The 15,805-nt window shown below is 50.4% G+C and overlaps 1 protein-coding gene across 1 annotated transcript; it reads right to left on the minus strand.

Moving 5' to 3' along the window:
- Positions 1 to 1,579: 1,579 nt before the first annotated feature.
- LOC129737295 (uncharacterized) lies at positions 1,580 to 10,767 on the minus strand. The gene is made up of 5 exons (XM_055726011.1): positions 10,760 to 10,767; positions 9,580 to 9,594; positions 2,900 to 3,019; positions 2,530 to 2,703; positions 1,580 to 2,357 (listed from the first exon to the last, which is right to left on the minus strand). Exons 1-5 carry the CDS (start codon positions 10,765 to 10,767, stop codon positions 1,964 to 1,966), a joined length of 711 nt encoding a protein of 236 aa, XP_055581986.1. The 3' UTR covers positions 1,580 to 1,963.
- Positions 10,768 to 15,805: the final 5,038 nt, after the last annotated feature.

Consider the following 15,805-nt stretch of genomic DNA (forward strand, 5'->3'; position numbering starts at 1 on the left):
AAATGTTCATGTTTTAATATGAGTCCATTTTCTATTTTCAGTTGTATGAGCTTCCAAGCTTGGAGGAGAAAAAAGCTGTTGCTCCAGGCTGTTGCACAGTGAGATGGACAGTTGTCCCAAATCAGGTGGAGCAATGGGCTTACAGTTCCCAGGTGTGGTTACCTTTAAGAATAATATTTTCTGGATGGATTTTTATCAAGAAAAAGCTGTGATTGTACACCATTTAAGTTCTACAGTGTATAGCAGCGGTTTTAAGTGCATGGTCTATGAGGAACCTGCTCTTTGTCTTCACTATGACCTAGACAACAGCTGAGTCTTGCTGGAAGCTGAAATGTAACCAGTCCCTTTATGGCCTCTCCTTAGCATTCATCATTCTTCACATCCTTAGCATGTCTTCCCTAAGCCATTTTTTCCCCAGCTGAGTAGTTCTAGTCCAGTTAACTTGTTCTTTTGCACAGGCTGCTATTTTCCATAGCTTCATTTCCCTTTCTGAGCCATTTCCAGAGAGAGGAGCAGCACTGCAGGCATGAAGCTGGTGGACACACCACACAGACGTTACACAGAAGAAAAGGAGTATCAAGGAAGCCAAATTTACCCTGGTGCTTTTAAGCTGGCACGCTTAAGACAAGAAAACCTGTGTGTGTCGGGGGAGAGGGGGAGGGAAGATGGGGTGGTGGTGTTAGCCATGTAGATATGTACATAGTATCTATCTATGTAACTATAAACCTTCTGGGAGGGAATGAAGATGAAGGAGCCAGGCTCTTCTCAAGAGTATCCACTGAAAGCAACGGGAGGTAATGGGTACAAATTAAAACACATGACATTGCATCGGCTCATGAGAAAGGAACTTTATCCTTTCAGGGTGGTCCGATGCTGGCAGAGGTTGTCCAAGGAGGTTGTGCAGTCTCTGTCCTTGGAGATCTTCAAAGGCCAAGGGCACACAGTTCTCTGCGACCTGCTCTAGGTGAGCGTGCTGGAGCAGAGGGCTTGGCCCAGAGGACCCCCACGGGTCCCTTCCAACCTCCCCCTCCTGTGTGGCTCTGTGCTTTGCTTTTCCTCCTAAAGCCCCTCAGCTCAGCCCCGATGCCCGCTGGAAAGGGTGCTGGGGCAAGGGACCATCCCAATCTCCTCCCCGAGGGTCCACCCCAGCACAAGCGCTCCCCACTCCAGAAGACCCTATGGCAGACACGGTCAGGAGAGGGAAAAGATTCTTTTATTGTCAACAGCGGCTGCAGGGGCCCAGGAGTCACAGCGGTTCAGCCCGTGAAAATCGGTCAGCACCTGCAATGACAGAGTCAGAAAGCTCTGATAAGCCCCCAGAGGCAGGAAGAGGCAGGATTTGGTTCCCCCCTCTTTGGGGGACGCTGTTCCCCAGGAATGCCCAGAATGGACCAGAGCTCTGCCCCAGACATGGTTGCCCAAGCGCCACAAAGGGTCTGGGACCAGAAGCGGGTTCTGGGGGTGCAGAGCCCAGTGCCCTGTCCCCGCAGCTGCTGGGGACACGCAGGCCCTCTCCAGAGCAGCCGGAGGGAGGGCTGGGGACCCCGTCTGTCCAGGCTGGCTTACCTGGATGGGCCGGGGCAGCGTGTTGTCCTCCCCACAGAGGGCTGCCAGGGGCTGCCCAAAGAGCACCCTGCTGCAGCTGGAGCCCGCCTGCCCTGGCGCCTGGGCAGCGGCCGGGGTGCGCCGCAGGGCGAAGGGCCAGGGCAGCCCCATCCTCCTCCTGCTGGTGCTGCTGCTGCTGCTGCTGCTTCTCCCTCCTGCTGCAAAGGAAAACGGAGTAAGACACCACCAATGGAGACCCCAGGCCAGCGGTCCCAGCGCCTGCCCTGCCCTGCGCTGCCCCACCGGCAGCACGGTGCTGTGTGGTGCGGCAGGATGGGCAGGGAGGCAGCAGCTGGAACCGCGGCTGTGGCTCGGAGGTGTTGACTTAGAGGCTCTTGAGAGCCATCGTGCCACGGGGTCAGCCTGTGCCAGCCTTCGCCCTACCCTCCTGCAAGCTGCGGGCAGCAGCAGAGTTCTCCGTGTCCCCGCAGAAGCACATCCAGCAGGCGCTGCCCAGCAGTTGTCCTTGTCCGTCCAGGTGACATCCTCCCGTGGGCTGCCCAACCTGCATGGTGACACTCGGGACAAGTGAGCACAGCTCAATCCATTGCAGGTGGTTTCCTTGCTTTCCCAAACTCACCTGGCGAGCGGCAAAGTCCCCCTGCATTTGCAGACGGGGCCGTCGCTGTCCAAGCTGTAGATGTGTCCACCCACTTTCCGTTGGGCTCAGACCGTTGGTCATGGGGACAGAGGCGCTGTCCAAGCCCTGGGTTGCTCTGTCCTGCCTGAGCAGCTGCATTTGCCCTTCCCTTCTGGGGACCAAAAGGTGACGAGGGGATGCAGGATGGGGAAACATCCCCCATCCCTCCCTCCCTGCCACCGAGCTGCCTGCTCCCTGCCCAGCTCTGCACGCAAGGCAGAGGCCAGTATTCACGGGATGGCGTGGGCACGGCTGGGAAGCTGTCCTGCCCGACCACGACTCACCCAAAAGTGGCGATGCAGGAGCCGGTGGGCCAGGCGAGGATGACAGAGGTGCTGTCCTCATCGGTGCCTTCCTCCTCCTCCTGTCCATCCTGCCCCGCAGCCTCCTTCCCGCTGCTGAGCACCCACAGCTGGTCCAGCGCCAGGCGGAGCTGTGGGCGCAGGCTGGTGCCATGTCTGCAGAGAGCAGAGGCGGGCACTGAGCTGGAGGGGGGCTCCTTGGGCTGGGTCCCCACGCGCAGAGCCCTGTCCCCCACCTGCCCTTGGGACGGATGTTGGTGCCTCCAGCACCGAGGGGCCGGGGCCTGGGGCTGGTGCCAGGGTGTCCCTGGGCCGGGGCTGGGGACAAGGACCTGGGCTCTGAGGGTCTTACCGCAACTTGGCGACCACCAGTTCCTCGTGGAGGAGGAGCAGGCGCCTCTCGCTCCTCTTGCGGCCCCGGGTCAGCCGCACGTCCGCGCTCAGCACCGGCTCGGCGTCGCTGAGAGCCTCCCTGCAGAGCAGAGAGCGGCGGGCGTGAGCAACGCCAGTGCTGCGTGGCCCAGCTGTGCCCGCGTGTCCCCGAGCCCGGGGGGAGCCCACCTGGAGCTGCAGCAGCAGCTGGCCTGGCCCATCCTGCCCGGGAGAGGAGGGCCCTGGCCGTGCAGCGAGGAGGGGGCCCAGCCGGCGACGGCGAGGCTGGGAAGCGGGGTGCTGGTGCTGTGGCAGCGCTGCTGGGCCAGAGGCTGCCTCCTGCCAGCGCCGCTGCGTGCCAGCACGGCTCTGCCCTGCTGCCTGTGGTGGCCGTGGGCTCCCCGTGACCAACGGTCTGAGCCCAACGGAAAGTGGGCGGACACATCTACAGCACAGCTCAGGCAGGGACCAGGGACCCAGGCCTGAGTTTGAATGGGCCCCTGGCTCATGGGCAGGGTGCATGGGTGGAGGTCTCTGCTCAGGGTCATTAAGGCCTATCAGTGCCCTCAGGACTCCGACAGTAGGTAAACAAAAAAATAATTCTGCAGGAGCGGGCTGGAAATTAGGACCATGCGTGGCAACCAGTTAGCTGAGCGGAATGTGCTGGAGCTTGTAGGTCACTAACCCTGGGAGGACAAGGAGCGTGAACAGACACAACAATCAACATGATGAGTCATGCTGAGAGAGCATAGGGGAGTGGGGGGGACGGGCCAAGGAGAGGTAACACCTTGCTGTTAATCGCTGGTAGTTAACCACCAGTCGGGGATTGCCTGGTATGCAAGGCTTAGCTTCAAGATCCAATCCGTTTAAAACGCGCAGCTTCTGAAAGTATATATAAACTCGTGCTTCTGTACAATAAATCGACATTTGCTTGCATCAAGCTGCATCCCGTCTCTCCATCGCAGCATAATTCTGCAAACAGAGGCTCAACATTTCAGCTACACAGGGAGGAAAGCAAACACTGCAGCACTGGTAGAGTGGCACATGTCAGACATCCCTCCAGAGACAGGTTATTTCCAAACATGTGACATTCCTTGACTTCAGTTCCATGAGAAATGAGGGATGCAGCAGCATCCCTGCACCGGTAGCCAAGAGCTGTCAGACAGGCAGGGTCAGAAGGAGCAATGCCAGCGGATCCAGGGATATGCTTCTGATTATAAGCTGCCCAGCAGAAGTGGCCCAAATTGTCCTAAGTCCTGAGCCAGTGGGTTTCTGTGGGAAACCTTGGACCTTCTGGGCTTTGGTCCTTTAAATCAAGAAAGAGTAGCAGTCGCCACCAGTGCTGAGACTCTCAGCTGCTTGCTTATCTGCTGTGGGTTGCAAAAGAACTGCAAGAGGCAGGTAATACCCCTGAGGCTAAATTCAGGCCGGGAGCAGGTGAAGGAGTTACTGCCACCTCCCAGCCTTGCAGATGGACCCAGCACAAGGCTGCCTCTCCATTCAGTGGCACCTGGGGCAGAGGTGGGTCCTGGATGCTGAGACAAGTGTCATGAGATGTTTCATATGGCAAAACCTGACACAGAAACTGAGTAATTGTTCCCAAGCTCTCCTGGCTTACAGCTTGCTGCTGCTGCTCTAGAGCTGGGAAAGGCCAAATATGCACCCAACAGCTTGTCCATCTCACCCCTATCATCAGTCTACCAGAAGTTACCATGTGACCTTCTGCCATGCAATCAAAGTGGTGTTGTGACCCCATAATAAAACACGTAAGACCAGCCAGCCCACGGCTCCTGCATACACCTTCCAACAAAAACCGGGCAGGGGCAGCAGTCTTCCCCCAGACTTCCTCACATGTGTTTCATTAGCAAGATACTCTGGTGCTCTTTTGGAACATACATTTTTGACAGTCAAACATCAGGCAGGCACTGTTCTTTATAAGCACCAAATCTCTCATGGTATTTGTTTCTTCTCCAGGAGACTACCAGACTTGAGGTCCCCCAAGATTTAGGTTTCTTTCCCATCCCAGCTCAGATCCAGCACTGCAGCAAAGGCTGGTGGCCATAAGAGCCTTCCCAACTGCATGGATTGCCAGAGAGAGGTGCTCAGGCTGACTCAGTGACATTAAAGACACTAAACACACAAGGATATGGGCGGGAGTCTCTTGCACAGCGGTTTGCAGATACCCTGCAACACCTCCTAGGGCAAGGCTGCTCTTCTCAGGTTTGCATCGAAACCCACACATAAGGCCAGCTGGCTGAACTGCCAGCATCCACAGGTGATGGGACATCTCAGGGGCTCCCTATCTAACCATGCTTTTTGGACCCAAACTCACAAGTCAGAGCAACAGCTAAAGCAGGTTCCCAGTTTCTCCTGGGAATGAGGCAGCCTTTGCAATACTCTGGCCCCATCTGCACCCAGTCTGCTGAAAAATGTGGAAACTCATCCTTTCCAGAGGACTTCCACTGACAGTTTGCTTAGGGAGTTATCAAATCTACATAACCATATGAATGCCAATTTATTGTATATGGCATTGTTCATGTCTATTGATGAAAGCGGCTATGGAACAATACCAGGTAATGAATATATTGAGCTGAGCAGTAGATATATCTGGAATGTGTAACTAGATTCTGCTTTGACTGTTCAATTTTCCTGCACAAGTGTGGGAGTGTGGTATGCATTCACCATGTACAATAGAACTAATACCAAGAACTGTCTGTTTGCAACATTTGTTACCTCTAGAGAATTTAAAATTTGAGTGGAGGGAAATGTACTTTTGTTTGTAGAGTGTTAGCTGCATCCTTATGAATTTCAAAAGCAGGCAGGACCTGAAATATCAGCATCTGCTGCTTCTTTCTATACCTTGCTCCTTTCTTCAGAATTCAGGTTTTGCTTTCTTCCTTTGTGGCTGTTGATTTCCTCCACTGTTGCTGATGTGGGTTGCATCAGCAAGAAAGCTTTGAATGCATCAGCACGGAGCAGATAGACAGACACTCAAACTGTGATACCTGTAGGATACAAGTGCCTGGCAAGAAATAGTTTGCTCCATGCAAGTACACATCAACCATGACACCTTGTTTTCTTTGGTTTACAGAGGTGTTTTTTTTCTAAATAACAAGGTTTTTGTCCTTTGTACAAAAAAAATAATGTTTCTCTGTTATGAAGACAGAGCATTTCCTGAGCAGCTTCCACTTAACTGGAAAGCCATTTGCCACTGAGCAGTATTTAGATCACCATCTGCCCTACGCAGCCAGCAAGCTCATGGCTTGTTTTTTTCCTGCCGTACTTGGGTTATGTGTGTCAATCACAGCAGTACAGAAGGAGATCCTAATCTCCCATTGATCCCAGGAAGGCCGGCAGGCAGGCTCCACTTGGTGTGCCTCTCCTGTGAGATGGACGTGGGGAGAGGCGACGCAGTATTCCCAACCCCCAGCCTGAGGAAGGGATGAGGAGGAGGCTTTGTGGGCCATGCTCAACAGCAGGATGAAGAGAAAAAAAAGAGAGGGGATGAGCAGGACCAAGGGCACAGCCTGCACTCCGTCCTTTGTCAAGCACATCAGTGCCTTTAAAGCCTCCAGACAGCCTCGGTGGAGCTTGTATTGGTATCACACTCCCACCACCAACCTGAAGTACCAGGGGCTCTTTTGCAGTTGTCTCCGTTTGGATGAAGCACCAACACATGTCAGGCAGTGCTGAGCATGGCCGAAGTAAGCTCAGGCTTGCTGCTAAGAACGCTGCATAGCAATCACTGCACTCTGGCTCCTGCTCTCTTCCCTGCTTTTTGCCTCTCACCTCCATACCGCCAACCCCGAACACACAGGGTGGGTGCTCTGCTGCTCGCCCACCCGTGAGCAACACATTTCAGTCTACAGAAATTAGAAACATCACTTTGCCTATAGGTTTGGATCTAGTCACTTAAGAACCCAAGGTATCATTATTTAGAAAAAACAAACCAACAAACAAGGAAGCTTAAAACAGCCATGCAATAGTGGGACTCTAAGAATTTTGAGTAAACTATCTAGTATCAGCCTTACTCTTCAGCCACCAGCTCTGTGGCGAAAACTGCAGGCAGCTTCTGAGCCTCGTTGTATCCTGAATGCTGCAAATTCCAAAGCTAAAACAGCCCACACTTGCAGAGGACTTTGAAATGCTTGGTTTTATCTCCATGCACTTGTGCTAAGTGTTTTTACTCATTGAGATAATGGCTATTCATCCCAAAACTATTTTGTAAAAATCCAGTCAGAGGAGGCAATCTTCTTATCTCGTAGGATACATAGGTTTTTGTTTAAATATGATAGGCTACAGAGAAATTAATTTATTCTTTTGAAATGGTCCCTCTTTCTCTGTAAATATGTACATATATATATGTATGTATTTTTAGCCAATGCAACAAAAAGTACAAAGTTAGTTTAAAATTTCAGCTAACAGCATTATATGTTTTTTTTGCAGAGACAGATCTTTTCAGCTTCTGCTAATTAGCATATCTTTGACTGATGGAACAGTTTAAACTGGCTAAAAACCTAGCCCAAAAAGTGTCATTTAATTTTCTAACTTAATTTCAAGCTACAAATTGGATTGTCTTGTTAGGTTGTTTAATTTTATTTCAAAATGTTAAAGGAGTATTAAGGAGTCATGTTTTCCAAAATTTGTGGCTGCAAAAGTTCCTGAGACAAGGAGGCTTGGGTTTAGCAAAGCTTCATGCTCTGCTTCTTAAAGGGGGGGAGGTGGGGTGGTGGGAAAGACACAGGGAAATGAAGTTTGTGAGGATGAGCAAACAGCAAATGCCAAACAAAATAAGCAGAGGATGGCAAAGGCACTGTCAAAGTTGCCTTCTACAGATCCCTTAAGTAAAAAAAAAAAAAAAAAAACAAAAAACCAAACTTTTTACATCCTTACCTATTTTTTCTGTCATCTATGTGCTGTTCCACTTGCCCAAAAGTTATGCTTCTCAAAAGCCTGCCAAAATAACATTTTTCCCTACTTCCACCAAGCTTTCTCCAACCTTGGAGCTGCCAGGTAATCCTGTTCTCAGTATCAGATCAATCTTCAAGTTTAGATACTTGAAAACATGCAGTTCCCCGTGATTTTTTTGCAAAACTTCAAACTGCATGAAAATCTGCAAAACCCTCTGGTAGCTTAGACAGGTAGAGAGGAGTGTGGACAGAAGCGCCTACCAAGATCTGAGTGCTTGGTGCCATGTATGTGCTAAATAGCAACCGTATATTCCTCTAAATAGACAGGAAAAGCAAAACAGTGATGGAGCCAAGGATTTAATACCTCAGCATTGTAGACAGAGCTTGGAGGCACCAGTCACAGATACATATTTCAGGAATACCAAGCCTGAAACTGAAGCCTCCTTCCCAACAGGAGGCTGCCTCAGCCACCACCCACGGACACCTCTGTCTCAGTTCCTGCGGAGGAAACAGAGGAACCAGCTCTCTGGTTGCTGTGGGGACCTGGAAGGTGCAGGTCCCTTTCCCGGAGTATTTCTAGCACTTCCTAAACACGTCAGACTCGTAAGAAGTCCTTCAAAAGTCTACCTGGATGAGGCGCCCAGCTGGGCTGCAAAAACCTTCTTGCAGGCACTTCCAGAACTGTGTAGCCGCCTCCTTTGATGCTTAAGACACCCTGAGGCTCCTATCCTCGCTCTCAGGAGCCTGGAAAACAGAGACTGCCAAGTCACTCAGACTGTGCTGCAAAACACCACCCCAAAGGATTCCACCTCTGCTTTCCTATTCATATGTGACTCACGAACAAACATGCTGTGAAAACTTCCAGTCAAACCAATTCCGCTATAAAAACCATAAAATTAAGTGCGAGCACGCTCACATCCCCCTGCCTTTCTTTGATGAGAGGCCATAAATGTCTGACTGGGCAAAGTCAGCCGAGGGGTTGCTCCACTACCCAGTTTCTCAGCATTGCTGCCAAGAAAATGAGCAGCGCTGTGGTTGTTTTGGTTAAACCACACCTTGCTGATGCCAAGGCACTGCAAATGAGCTAAGCCTCATTCAGAGGAAATTTATATCAATTTTCCGTCTCCAATGAGACCTGTATGAGAAGTTGCACCTACAAGAAAAGGATGTTTGGGTGATAAATACTGTGAGAAGACAAGGGCCAAACGGAGCTGCCAGGCACCAGACGAGGCGGTGGGAACGTCTTCAACAACACAGGCTGGCTGGGGTCCTGCCGGTGCTCACTCTGGTTCTAACAGCTGCCATATGCGAGCACAGCAAGGAGCAGACCCTGTGTCAGAGTCACTACAGCGGGCAAGGCACTTAAGAAAGAAGGCATTAGCTGCTGTGCAGCAGCAGCATCAAAAGCAGTGGCAGATGGGGAGAGGGGGGGAAGATGGATCTTCTCAAGCCAGGATAGTGCCCAGATTTGCTCACACATGGTGGTAGATATGGTGCAGATACTATAGACATCTAAATATCTATATAGGTGTGGTTATCAACACAAAACAGCTTAGCTGCTGCAGGCCTCCCTCCACTGCCTGAGGGCTAAGGAGGAAAGCTGTGGCCCCTGTGGTGGTGACACCCAGCTCTGACATACTTGGCCACCAAGACTGGCTGAAGACAGGCATGAAGCATTTAACAACAGAGGCAACTAGTGATTTGGACAGAGTTTTTAAAAAAAAAGGTCAGTCAAGGAATTTTATTTTACCTGCAGCTCCGTTTCCTGAATTAGTCTTGGGGAAGGTGACTAAAGTTGCAGTTGCTTTGTCCAAAAGATGTGAACAAATGGGATTTCTGAGGTTGAAGGCAGGTGCTTTCAGATGTGTTACCCACAAACATCAGTCTGTTCCCCTCTCTCCAGCTCTGCTTTTCCCACGGGGCAGATTCCTGCTGAGTGAGAGCTCACAAGCCCTCCACGAGCCCAGGGAAGAAACCTGGATGCAGATGGGTACATGACAGGGTTAACTGGCTGGAGCCACTGCTGACCTGTGATTTCCAGTAATATCCCCAAACAAGAATGAAAATGGGTTTTGAAGTTCTGGGCTGAGGTAGCAGCCTCCAACCGTGGCCCTGCAGCTCCTGCAGGATGGGGGAAGCACTGTCAGTCAAACACCTCGTGCCCCAGGGGTGGCTGCCCCAGTTTCAGCTGTTCTTGGTGGCATAATTTCCTCTCATGTGTCTGTCCTCTAGCTCTGTGGTTTGTGGCTGCTGCCCAAGTTCTGACATACAGGTCATTAAAACTGAGCATCATCAATGTAAACTGTCTGACAGTAAATTAGGCCATAGTCATCAGTGGTGGAGAGAAGTTGGTCATAGTCAGGGTATGTCTCACCCTGCAGACAGGGTACCCTCAGCAGCCAGGTGCCTTTCCTCTCTCCCTATAGCCCATGGGAAACTGCTTCTTCTCAGCTACTTGTTTGCCGAAGAGGTCAAACTGGGGAGGACTCTGTGCTGACCTCCATCACACCACACCCAGATGCCTCTGCCTGATGCAGGATAAGCCACCCATCACTTTCTACCTGTGGGAAGAGACAACTTGTGGGGTACCAACTCCTCCCTCCAAGTGGCATGGCTGAGGCCACTTGTAGGAGACAGACCACCTCCATCTAACATGTTTCCACCTCTGTAAGTCGGCTGGATCTCTTAGAAGGAGTTAGAACTGACCTCAGCATTCAGGTCTGACCCAGCCCACCTGATATGGCTACACTTGACATTGAAGAGCAAAAGCATTGGACTCCAGCATGAACACCAGCCTCAGTTTCCAGCACAGCACTGCTGCAAGATGTTGCCATCCAACATCTCCTCTGCTGTGAGCCTTTCTCCTTCCCTAAGCTGCCTATCTGGAAATTTTGGCAGCCTGCTGGCAACGAGAATGGTTTATAACATACGAGACCATTCCATTAAATAAGATGGGCAAACACTGACTTTCTTTTGGTAAAAAAATGCCACAGACTACGAAGTTCTATGGGAGACAGCCACCCCTGGTCAATCTCCTGAGTGTATTTTCCCCACAGCATCTTTTCTACTCCCCTGCTTGAAAGATGAACATACCTACCTCCCCTGAAGCCATCACATCTGGTTGCAGGGAACTGCAGGCAGCGACAGTACAGAGGGTAAGAAGCCCCTTCACTGAAGCAGCTGTGCCCGAGATAGGGCATTCAAGCACGTCAGCCTTCTTCATCTTTTTAAACACTGCCAGCACGGTGAGGAAGGCAACCTCTCTGCTCAGCCCTGGGAGGCAACATCCCAACACTGGCTTTTTATGTAGTCTGGGGAGTAATCCAAAAGAAGAACATCACAAGTGGACAAAATAGTACATTAAAAAAGGTCAGGTTAACAAGGGATTTCCAAAGAAAGCTGGGAAAAAAGACACAGTCCCAGGTGAACTTTAAGAAGTCCACAGAGTAACAGAGGGGTATGGAGACTCACCAAGCCTCCCTATACTGCTTATCAAAGCTGTCTTGCATCAGACAGGTGGGCAGTCTGCATTGATTGGGGTATTACTTTTGAACACACTATGATCTTCCCTGTGCTGTCTTATCCAGCAGGCAGGCAGGGAGCAGACTACCTGTGAGGCATTACAAAAGGTAATCTTTATTGACAGCTCTTAGAAGAAGGTCTCCTTAAGGCTGGCTTCCCACTGTCATTCCTAATGTGTTGGGCTTGGCTTTATTCTGAGCAGGTAAGAAAGGTAAAGATGGCAAGAAGCTGTATATAATGCCTTAGTTCCCATCGAAGTGAGCACCTTCATCTGCGTTTTTTTTTGTTCGCCCACTCCAGGAGTCTAAGGACAGCTATAAACTGGAGAGTAGCCACGTGAGTTGTCTATATTGCAGTAATGACCCATCATCCCCATCCCAACCCAAAGTCCCTGGGTGCTCAGCGCTACAAAAACACCTCTCTGAATTTGCACTTCCCACAAAACAACTGGTTTCACTTCGGTTCCTTTCCATTTTTGGTGAGTGTGAAACACGTCAGGTCATGATTCCCCTGCCTAGCTAAGCCAGTCTCCTTATGCATCTGTTTGTCTTTCTGAGTGTCACTTTGTAGGTTACATGACAAAATCTTGCCTCCGGCTTACAAAGGAAGAGTGGCTGGTAAGGAACACCAAATGACACCCTGCCCCAGTTCCTCCCAGGGCTGTTGCAAGAAAGCCATCAGCCCCACGGGCTGGGGGGCAACGATCTCTGGAAGTCATGAGGGGGGTTATTGCCTAGGGGTAGGGGACTCTTTAGGAGATGCAAAGAAAGTGTGTTACCTGCTCTGCCACCTGGCTCCTACTGCCTTGCGGGGAGGTGTCCTCAATATCAGGATAGCCCATTCTTGCACCTGGAAGATGCTGTCCTTCAAGACCTGTCACCTTTCCTAACTCCTTTGCCTGTCAAACTGCCTCCCGTGGGATGCCTTGCTCCCCTGCTCTGAGGCACAGCTGGCAGTTTGGTTTCTGATAAATTACTTCTGCCTTCCCAGAGCAGCACAGCTCACCCAGCAGCCTCGGAGGGTCACAACGTCTTGCCAGTATTGCAAAAACACAAGCAGAGGGAAAGGGACATGTAACATCAACCCAGGACAGCGTTGTCGAAATCTCTGTACAGGACCCATTCTCTGAAGAATTAAAGAAGGGAATACAACAGGCAAATATAATCTATTTCTATGGAAAATACGGCTTGTCAAACAAACCTGATTTCGCTTTGTGATGAGATTACAAATTCGGTTGATAAAGGGAACTGTCCAGCTGTAATAGGCTTAGATCTTCAGAGAGCTTTTGACTTAGTATCAAATGACATCTGGTTTTAAAAAAATTGTACTATATAGCATCAATAAGGCATGAACTAAACAGATTAAAAACTGCCTACCTGACAGATACCAAGCAGCAACCAGTCAGGGAAACCAGCATTAAACTGGAGCAGCGCTAGTGAGGTGGCATGAGAAGCAGGACTGTGCCCAGAATGGTTTTCTGCTTTCAGCTGTGCTCTGGGAGTTGATGCAGACAAAATTGGCAAGTGACGCAAAAGCCAGCAGCTCAGCAGAGAGTGATGATGACAAGGTTGCCATGCCAAGACATATGGGTCACTGAGGGAGCCAGAACTGCTCACACAGAGTCAGCTTGAATATGGGAAGTCACGTGTCTACAAAGGAGAAACACACAGAACAGAGACTGTACCCCAAAATGGGGGCTGCGATGGCCGCAGGACTGAAAGTGACCTCCAAGCATGAGGATCTGGCAAAGAGACACAATCCTTGTCTACCAATCAATCCCATGTGACTTGTGCTGTGACAAGGAGACCAGACCTGGGATACTATGCAGCCTTCTGGCATCTGGAGATCAAGAAAGCATGGAAAAGTCAAAGGCAGTCAGGAGAAATTGCTACCTAAACTATTTAGGGGCTGGTGGGCGGGGAGAGAAGTGCATTAGCAGAGAAGCTCAGACAGCTTGAGCTGCCAAGAACTTTTTGGCAGGCCCTCACCCTCGACATCCTCATTTCTTCTGAGCATTGCCCTTCAGCTTCAAGGGCTCCTCCTTCTTCCTGGTGGACAGCCAAGATGGTGCGTGAAGGCCATGTCCACCCACAGCCCGGCTCCTCTGGGCTGACACAGCCCTGTGACCACATGGACTCTGCAGACCAGACCCAGCCTGCCACACGCCCTTCCGTGCCGCAGGCAGGGGAGATCCACACGTGTCACTCAGAATGTCTTGATGGTATTCAAGCCTCAGTAGTGCACTGCGTCACACAAGCAGGACTGCGAATAATGAGCTGTGCTATTTGCAGCATCGTAACCATTTTAATTTGCAATTTTCCCCAAATGAGACACTTGCATGTCAATTGTCTGCTACCAATTACAAGACAGGCAGTATATGCCTTGAAAAAGTAGCATCAGCCTCTATTGGGATCATTAAAAGATAGCACTGTAATCTCACCCAGGCATTTTAGGTGCTTAACAAACCAAAAAGGGCAGAATTTCCTTAAGAAAAGCAGCAAGAAGCTGCCAAGTGTGTCTTTTATCGGAGTGGAGCTTGCCAAGGTGAGTTTAACAGTGCTATCTTGAGACTGCCAGGCTGAATTACTTTGAAGATTTTGTTGTTTCTTTGCTTTTGTTGCTTTTTTAAGGAAAAGAAAAAAGACTAAGATAAAAGAAGAAATACAGTAAGGAAAGAGAAGGAAAACAGCAACCTATAGCCTTTCACTAAGAGAGCTGCAGCTCCTTGACAAAAATGCAGGCAGGAAGCTTTCTGCAGGACACACAACAGCAGCACAAGCTTGGAGTCTGCAAACTGCTAAGTGTCCCCTACACCACTCCCTGCCATCCAGCATTTCGGCTTCACTTTCTCTAACACACTCTTCATACCTATGCGCCCTTTGGGGAGCCTCTTCCCTGCCTCAAGGCCATGAGGCGAGTGGAAAAAGGACCCTCTTGCTGCTGGGAGCAGAACAGGCTACAGGGCAGGCAGGATGGTGTGTGCTTGGGTCAGCTCTCAACAGAGCCTGCCTGCTTTGTCATTTGGGATATTGTTGCCCCTTTCTGCTAGACAAAAACTCAGCTGTGAGGAGACGTTCATCTTCCCACATGGATGGCTCTACTAGGGGAGAAGCCTTCCCTCCTTTTCCAGCTGCTGCAGAGAACAAACCTTTAGGGTCTCCATGTGTGAGGCAGATCTTCTGGGTAGACTTCATGGATACAAGACACTGCTCCTGGAGCCCTGCCCTGCCAGAGAAGGTGACATAAGGAACAACAGGACCTCTGTGCTTCTCTTTACAGAAGGGGGACTCTTTATGGTTGGGGAAGATCATTATCAGTGCATTTAAAAGTACAGGATGATTTTTTAGAGCATCTCCCCTGCATGGCTGGAGCTCATCTCACCAAAGTCCTGGGATGCACGTCATTCCTGCTGGGCCAGCTGGTCCCCCAAGGAGCTGCAGATCAGTGTGGCAATAACACCACAGTTCTCCTTTTGGGCTCAACAGATGCAACATGCACACAACAAAGCTGAACAAGCTCTCCAGCAGTACAAGTACCTACTGCTGCGAACTGGTCCCAACAACCAAGACGACCTGGAGCAGCCCAAAGGAGGCTGAAATAAAACTAGTGCAAGTGAAAGGGAAGATGGGTACTGTATAGCCAAGTGGCTTCTTCTTCAAATATTTGAGAGTTAACCTGCTCATCATAGAGCTGGACACCAGAAAAGGCGAAAGAGCATAGGAGCTTTACTACCAAGACAATGCCCACATTATGGCAGCTCTTTTAACAGCCCAACCAGGGCCAAGGCTTTCTTGTTTGGCCCTTCCTCATCAGCTGCCTGTTTGGCACCAGGCTGTCTCCCATTCATATCTTTGCCTCATTTCCCCCTCCAGCACCCACACTGCAGCCAGCATTGCTTATGCAGGCCATGTTTTCCAGAAGATGCCGACAACAGTTTTAGGGAAGGCAAAATCGCAGTGGGACGTGTGGAAACAAAGATGCTCGCTGCCCTGCAGTAAACATCAGCCATCGCATCTTCATTATAATCAGGCCTTCATTGTTGGTGAACAATGAACTCATCAGGCTGGGGCATGTGTCCAAAATCTCCCTCGGCTATGTGGAAGATCAAGTAAGTGGCTTTATCAAAAAACAACAGAAAGCTAACAATTGCCTTATCCCTGTCCACGTGTCTCACAGACTGGGATACAACTGGGTCTTCTTTCATCCGGTCAAGGCCAGTGAAGTTTGCCCCAGCACCCAAAGGCTCGAAGATTCAGGCGAGGATTTCACTGGGACTGGGAAGGTAGCAGGGCTGTCCATGTAGGAGGTGTCTGGGTGGGAGCTGCCAGAATTTAAACCCCAAATCACAGGGTGTGGAGGTGTCCAGGATGTTTTTCCTATGTATGGGTCAGCAGGGTTGCAATGGCAGCTGTTATGGTGTGATGCGGCAAGCTAAACCTGCATGCTTGTAACCT

Source organism: Falco cherrug, chromosome 13 (genome assembly GCF_023634085.1).
Source record: "Falco cherrug isolate bFalChe1 chromosome 13, bFalChe1.pri, whole genome shotgun sequence".
NCBI lineage: Eukaryota > Metazoa > Chordata > Aves > Falconiformes > Falconidae > Falco > Falco cherrug.